Consider the following 7,426-nt stretch of genomic DNA (forward strand, 5'->3'; position numbering starts at 1 on the left):
TGTATTCTTTGGCAGTCCAAAACCTCAGTTGCTACTCCTCTTAGCCTTTGAAAATAAGCACTTAAGTATCTACACCCATCACTCGAATTGGTTAATCATAGAGAGTAATGGAGTGGGTCTAATATTGTAGTATTGCCAAGGGATAGCTCTTTTCAGACTTCTTATGGATCAATAATGGTAAAGCCGTAGGCAAGTCTAAAAAGACTCTATTATTAAGACCAAAGCTCCCGAGGTGTGCACCATATCTCACATAATGGGCTCAACAAAATCGGTAATAGATCTCAATCCACTTACCCTAATACAATTAAAAAAATTAATTAGTAATAGGCTACCTAAGGACCTCTCTTCTTAAGCAAGAAAAGAGAAACCAAATGCTCTGATACCAATGTAATGGAAATGGCCTATGAACTTTGAGGATAGCGGAATTAAGAGAATTAAAGAGAGCATTTTAGTGAGATTACTTTGAGAGCATGGAGGATGAACATAATTGATGGTAGCAACATAAACATAGTACTTAATTAACTTGGCATGAACAATACGTTTGCAAGAGAGAGAGTTTAGAGAACTTGACAACAATTGAGGATCGGATTTATGTGGAGCCGGTCCCCCCTCCAATAGGAATTTGTATTATAGATTCTCCCATTAAGAGAGACTTGGTACAATACAATCTTTGTGTTCCTTGTGACCTAGGTGATGCAAGGAAGATGGAAAGCTTCATGCATCACGAGCATAACATAAACTTTGCAAAAAACATAACTATCCCAAGCCTCAGTCCCAAGGCCTCAAACACCTTCGAAGGTGGAGAGAGCTAGCGTGGAATGAGGGTAGGGAAGAAGAAGAAGAAACATTTTATAGGAGAAAGAAGTAGTTCCTCACTTAGTATCACTCTTCTTGCTAGCATACATAATAGCATAGTAATGAAGATGGAGAAGATGGCAAGCTTAAGCATTGAAGCATGGCTCTTGGTTGTTGTGTTCCATAGCCAAGAGTGTTGGTGTAGGCTCTCCACTTCCCTACTAGCTTGGAGAAGGATATGGAGCTCTTGCACTTTTCACTTCACACAATGAGAGTGTGTGTGGGAGAGTATACCTCCCAAGCATCCCCCCTTCTTGCTTTGGTTGACCCCCCTTGTAGCTCGTGCTTGAAGCTCATTGGACCCCTTCGGGCCTAGCCAACCACATGCAAGATGCATATCAAGCAACAAGGGTAGCCTTGGGACAAGTGTCCCCCTTGAGAGAGATGACTTGATAAATGCAAAAAATAATTAATTAAACTATCTAATTTATTATTGGACCCCTTGGGAGGCCAACCAATAGGCTTTAGGCACACACTGAGGGCAACATAGGTAGGGGCTTGACATGTGTCCTTGCTGCCTCTTGAGGCTTGGGCTTTCCATGTGTGTGTGTGCATGTGTATGTTTGTGTTCTCTCTCTCATCCCCCTAGCTTTAGGGATCGCCCCCTCTTGAGTAGGGATTGGATTTGACTTTCCGAACACCTTACCCTTAAGCACCTTAGTTAGCAAGCATGACAACACACCTCAAGCTTGGGTAGTGTTCCCACAAGCACCTCAAGCTCTCTAGTCGCCAAGCATGACATGCACCTCAAGCATCTTAGTCAGCAAGCATGACAAGCACCTCAAGCATCTTAGTCATCAAGCACAACAAGCACCTCAAGCATCTTAGTCATCAAGCACAACAAGCACCTCAAGCATCTTACTCAGCAAGCACGACAAGCACCTCAAGCTTGGGCCGGTTCCCACCTCAAGCACCACGCTAGCTTACCTAAGGTCAATACCTAAGGTCAAAGGACTTTTAACACTAACCTTTGGAGGTCTTCAATGAAGCTAACCCTAAGGTCTTTAAGCTCCATTTGCGAGCCTTGCTAAGTTGACATATCATCTCTCTTTTGGACCCCTTTACCATGTTGAGATAGATCCATAAGCACATGTATATATTCTAACCCTTGTTCCCGTTTATTCTCCCCCATTAAATGATCAATTTAATATGAGAAAATCATTTGGGTTGGTTAGATATTAGATTTTATGACATGACTTTTAGCTGAAAATGGGACAATGGAAGTTCAAATCAGAGAATTGATTAGAATCACTAATCGCTTGCTACATCTGACAGTTGAACCATCGAAGATTCTAGAAAGGAGCTGGCCACGAAAGCATCCTCTGAACCCTAATGCAGAGAGATGGCCCAAATTATTTTTAAAGCTAGGGTTAAGTGTAATCAATCCTTACCTCAAGGGTGGATTCACACTGCCTTGTATTGTCATAAGTTGGCTAGAGCTTGCTTGACTAGAGGAAAGAGAACCCTTTATGACCTAGATAGAAAGACATCGAATGCATTAATGCCCTATGAAACTGAAATGGCAATAGTCAGAAGGGACTAGCTGGAGAAGGAAGCTCTGTATCACCTAATCCAAAAAGATAATGCTGGACTCAGCTTGCAAGAATCCTTCAAAGTGTTGTACAAGCTTCCGAAGAAGAGGCCACCAAACAAAAAGAAGCAGGTTCAATGGACTGACATAGACTGATTGACTGGTAGATTTTGGTACATACCAAATTCAGGAAAGGGGAGAAGGAATGTAAACGGTGGGAACGGCTACCAGGCTGGAGCACTTGGGCTAGTAATTATTGGATCAGTCATACTTAATCTAACCTAAAGTCTCTTGTCTGACTTGGCCTAACTCTAACTACCAACCTGAAATAGCTATTTGCAAGTGTCCAACTCATTCCAATGTATGTGGAAATGATGCTTGGTTATGCACCCAAAAATGTAACCTATGCTAAAGTAAGTCTATGCCTAAAGCAAGCTAAATCTAATCAAGGTTTCAATGCTTGTGAACGATAAGTAGGAAACCACTCCTTAAGGTCTCTTTGAAATAGGAAGTGGATGCAAAAGGCTTACATGTGGTAGACTTAATATTTTGATATATCAATAAAAATAAGACATATCGTTTTACATCAATGCACATATTCAACCAATAAAAATCATGACGTAAAGTCTAAAATGTAGTTGTAAAAACCTCTGTGCCTAGAGATATTGTAGTCCAACCAAGTGGAAATGTGTACTAATATGCTAGCAAATTTTAAGAATCTTTTGTGAATAGAAGGTGTGCGTATTCATTTTGTGAATGGCTTTTGTTCAATATCATCCATCTTGAGGTTTTTCCATGGTATTGAGAGACGTTTTTTTTGGGGTGATAAGGGAGAGAAAGACAGAGAGTTAGGTAGCACCTGCATGTTTTGCCTTGGCTCTTCTTAGGCACAAAGCATTTTCAAGAGTGATGGCATTGCTACCCATAAGCTCAACCTTCGCCAATTGCACTTGTGACTTTGCTACTTGGCCATTGCGACATGTTTCCATGGTCTTAATGTGGAGTGAGTTGATTGGCTTCTTAGAAGAAAGGGATCTCATGTGCTTCAAGAATCTCCCTCTACTCGCCGATAACTTTTGCTGCCGCCTTGGTCCTCCCAAACTCTGCCTCCACCTCTCTATGGTGTCGCTCCTATCCACTTTGCATACTCAGAGCCACCTCCGTCTTGGACCTACCACACTTTGCCTCCACCTCTGTAAAGCATTGCTCCCAACCTCGTGCCTCCTCAGTGCCACCATCGCCTTGCTCTATAGCTATCATCACACATATCTTGGTGAGTCCCTACTATAGCTGGCCAACCCATGGGGCTCTCTTGAAGCTACCATTTGACGCACTTGGTGGATGCCCTTTGGCTACACCGTGCACGAGTGGGAGATACTTTAAAGATTGCAAAGAGGCCGTCTCTTGCCACTGTTGTCAATGTCGTCCTCATTGGCTAGGGTAGGTGCGTCCAACTTTTTATCGTCTCTGGCCTCCAAAAGGCTTTGCAAGCCTACTACATGTGTTGGAGGAGGTCTTAAACCCGTCCACTGCTATTTCCATTCACCTTCTGCATTTGGCTTTAGTCATCACCTTGCACATCGATGCTCATAGTTTGCTAAATAAAACCAAAGTTTTTATTCTTATGCGTTTTTATATATTTTTCTCTTAGCCTTTATTTCTAGGCTTCTAGAAGCATCATTAGTATCTTTAGCAACTTTTGGTTTATCCACATTAGGAGCTTCAAAACACCTCTCTTAAGAGATGGTGCCCTAGAAAACTGTGGTGTCTGTTAATTTTAGTAGATACCTTGCATGAGTCCCTGCTGTTAGGCCCTTTTTCCGACTTTATGGGGCTTGTGACTTTCTTTTCTAAGCTAGAGAAAGAAGATTACTTGTGCAGCCTAGATTTTTCATTTTGATCTCTCTCATACATTTAAAGTGATAAAGATGGCTTTTAATGACTTTTTGAGTAGTTTAAACTTACCAAAAATTAAATTTGGTGAGAGCAGGTGTATCTCTCTTGATCTACAAAGGTGTGAGAATGGGAAAAACCACTTGTTAGGCCGAGTAAAGAGACATAGACAAGTGCTCTGAAACCTTCTTAGCAAGACTTGGGACGTTCGAAGGTTTTGAGAAAGGTAGAGGGGATTCGTCCAATTTTTTAGGTTTTCTCCCTCCCTCATTTAAAATTTAGAGAGAAATTAGGTAGCTTGGTTGGTTGAGCATTCGAGCACCGTGACGTCAGTCATGGGTTCGATTTGAAGGTTTTGAGAGAGGAAGAGGGGGTTCGTCCATTTTTTAAGGTTTTCTTCCTTATTTAAAATTTAGAGAGAAATATGCCGACGGGAGCTAGCTCGGTTGGTTTAACATTTGAGCGTTGTGACTTGGGTCATGGGTTCGATTGCGGCCGAGTGATGCCTAAACGTTCACCTGTGTATCTGCCAGGAATGCTCGAACTGGTAAAAAAAATAAATTAGAGAGAAATTTATGGAATGTGAGATGCGTTTCGTATGAGTGGGGGTTAACCCATGCTTCGTGAGCTCAACAAACCTTGCTTATGGGGTTGTAACTCTATCGATTTTGGCAGTGTTGTAAACTGCTCTCTCTACCCTTGCCACTCTTCGAGGTGAATCATTACTCGGAAAAAACCTAGGTTTAGTGTAATCCCACCTACAAATTTTGAGATTTACCTTTAAAATTTTTAATTTGTAGGCGAGGAAACCTGCAAAGTTTAGATAAATTTATTGTAAATTGATGTAAAAACCTTCAAATTTAGTCGATTTACCTTTGAATTTTATTACAGGTAGGTTTGCCAAGCTAGCACGCAAGTGGAGAATGCAGCTGCGAAGTCACTGCTGCCGTCAGCTCAACGCTGCCAGCAAGACGGCGAAAGGCCTCTCGAGTCTCGACTCTCTCAGCAAAGTGACTCATTTCACACACGTGGTTCAGACGGTATACACACGCCCGCTAGGTGGGGCATTCTTCCAGCGCGTGATCTGCCCGAGCCTTCCCCCACGTGGCACATGGAAGCCACACAGCCATTTCAAGTCATTTGCCATGTCGGACGCACGCCTCCACGTCGGCGTTTTTGCCTGACAGCATGGATCATATTCCCTCTCCTTTTCGTATAACAGCCTCCTGAATTTCGCGATCGTCCTACCTTCTTGGTCGGCTCCAACATCTGGCTATGGCGATGGATAGAAACCGCAGACCATAAAGTAGCCGAATGCACTTGAATGCGCTATCGTCCCACATTAAGGGATAAGACATAGATTTGGACGCCTCCCTCTCTCTCTCTCTCTCTCTCTCTCTCTCTCTCTCTCTGTTCAGCCAAGCTCGGCGCCTGCCTTTCTCACCATCATCTTAACGCCATGTGCCAAATGGCATCGGAGGCCCTCCTTCGTGGCAGATCATCGCTGGCCTCCTGCTCTAGTAACGGTCTTCATGAAAGCTTGAAAACTTCAGACTACTCTTCCTCCAGTTTTCTGCCTCTTCGAAATACCAAAGGTCAGGTTTATTTCTTGTTTTGAGTGTACTTCTTGTTACTCCTGATCGATCGCATGATGACTTGAGTTTCTGTGGTATCTACCTCCTTGGCTTCATTCGGTCTAGTCCTTGTTCATTTTGCTCAGGTGTCCACCCGCAACAACGGCTGGTCTCAAGGCTCGCCTGTCCTCAGAAAGCTACATGTTCTGAAGCCATTATCCCTTTACCAAGGCATGATCAACCCATAGGCACAGATTCTTACGATGCAGAGCAGCAGATGTCCTCTCCTGATCGTTGGTTGGAAGACTGTGTTTGTGACGTAAGTTTTCTATTGATCTCTGGTACATTGTCTCCATCTTTACTTCCATGAACCAGGTTTCTGCGAGCTCATCGAATACCACTTCTGCAATCTAAGTTTGGCATTATGCATGTACTAATGCAGATTGTAAGGAACATCAATGAAGCCCCCTTTCTGCACATGCTGTTTGATTCCAAGGATAGTACTTCAGGTGTAAAATCGCAGAGGCAGAAAGTGAAGGAAAGTGGGAATCTGAGCGTAGAGGATAAATGGAGGGAGGTGAAAGATTCTGTGAAGAATGCTGCACCGGATGGAGTGATTTTGGTCCATCATCTGGATGGTGAGGCAGTTGAGGGTTGCTGCATCCAAGATGGATTGTCTTCAGGTAGTATGAATAATAGCATTGTGGACGACAGAAAAAAGCGCAAACGTTGCAAAAACACTAATCTATGGGGAGTGCTGGTGTTTGGAAAGACTGGTGCGAAGAGTGCCTGCTATATCCTTCAGACAACCAGCGTTGCCTCTTCATTTGGAACCTGCACGCAGTTCTGTCTGACGAAGGCAAAGTGTTTTGGACCCTCTTGGCATGATCAGGTGCAAAATTGCTGGTTGTTGGGTGCTAATGGTAGTGATTATATGAGTCAGTGAGATGCTGGTGTACATTAATCTGTAACCATTGTTAGTGACATAGAATCTGTTAGCACCTTCTGGAGCTCCTTCCATAGTGAAAATGTGGTGTTAAACAGGAGGGAAGACCATGTACAATTATGCGGCGTTACGATATTGGCGGCAAATTTATCTGCCCTTTAGGTGACCTGTCACACATACCAACCATCTCAAAATGCTGAGGGAGGCTGTTCATTCCAAAACTATTCTTGCGCGCATCAAATTGATGTGCATATGGCCTCAGAATAATAAGCTTGCTGTTTAATGCATTTGTATCACGCCTGTGCTCTCTAATATCAAGTCATTCAAGCATGCCATATTGTGCTTCTCATCTTGAAATTTCTGTATATCACTGATCAAATTTGTCGTGTGTAGTTTGTGCAAAGCATTGTGGTCTTTTGTAAAAGTTTTGTACAGTGATGATGCCTAAATTATCTTTGGAGGTAATTTGTTCAATTTGTAGGCTCGGGGTCATGACCTAGTCTCTATGGTCTCGTTTGAAGGTTTGCTTAGAGCCTATTCACATGAGCACTTGGTTTGCAAAATGTTACTAGTTTTATAGTGTGTTCACACGAAGTTTCTCCAGTAATATTTTGCCAACAAGTTGAA

General features: G+C 42.9%; 1 protein-coding gene across 2 annotated transcripts; it reads left to right on the top strand.

Moving 5' to 3' along the window:
* The first annotated feature begins 5,503 nt into the window (after positions 1-5,503).
* Positions 5,504-7,129, top strand: LOC147454689 (uncharacterized). 2 transcript variants are annotated; one of them, XM_086516554.1, is made up of 4 exons: positions 5,504-5,874; positions 6,000-6,172; positions 6,296-6,536; positions 6,626-7,129. In XM_086516554.1, exons 1-4 carry the CDS (start codon positions 5,739-5,741, stop codon positions 6,739-6,741), a joined length of 666 nt encoding a protein of 221 aa, XP_086372680.1. In that variant the 5' UTR covers positions 5,504-5,738; the 3' UTR covers positions 6,742-7,129. The 2 variants fall into 2 exon arrangements, with proteins under 2 accessions (XP_086372680.1, XP_086372679.1); XM_086516553.1 differs by having other exon boundaries at positions 5,515-5,874; positions 6,296-7,129.
* Positions 7,130-7,426: the final 297 nt, after the last annotated feature.

The sequence above is a fragment of the Adiantum capillus-veneris genome, chromosome 7 (assembly GCF_014529385.1).
Source record: "Adiantum capillus-veneris isolate H3 chromosome 7, ASM1452938v2, whole genome shotgun sequence".
NCBI classification, from domain to species: domain Eukaryota; kingdom Viridiplantae; phylum Streptophyta; class Polypodiopsida; order Polypodiales; family Pteridaceae; genus Adiantum; species Adiantum capillus-veneris.

What these genes read in the sequence shown, in the direction of transcription:
- LOC147454689 (XM_086516553.1), top strand. Translation starts at nt 5,739, where the DNA reads ATGTGCCAAATGGCATCGGAGGCCCTCCTTCGTGGCAGATCATCGCTG. An exon ending in GCCTCTTCGAAATACCAAAG is followed by an intron (nt 5,875 to 5,999) that starts GTCAGGTTTATT and finishes CATTTTGCTCAG; the next exon opens with GTGTCCACCCGCAACAACGG. An exon ending in TGGAAGACTGTGTTTGTGAC is followed by an intron (nt 6,173 to 6,295) that starts GTAAGTTTTCTA and finishes GTACTAATGCAG; the next exon opens with ATTGTAAGGAACATCAATGA.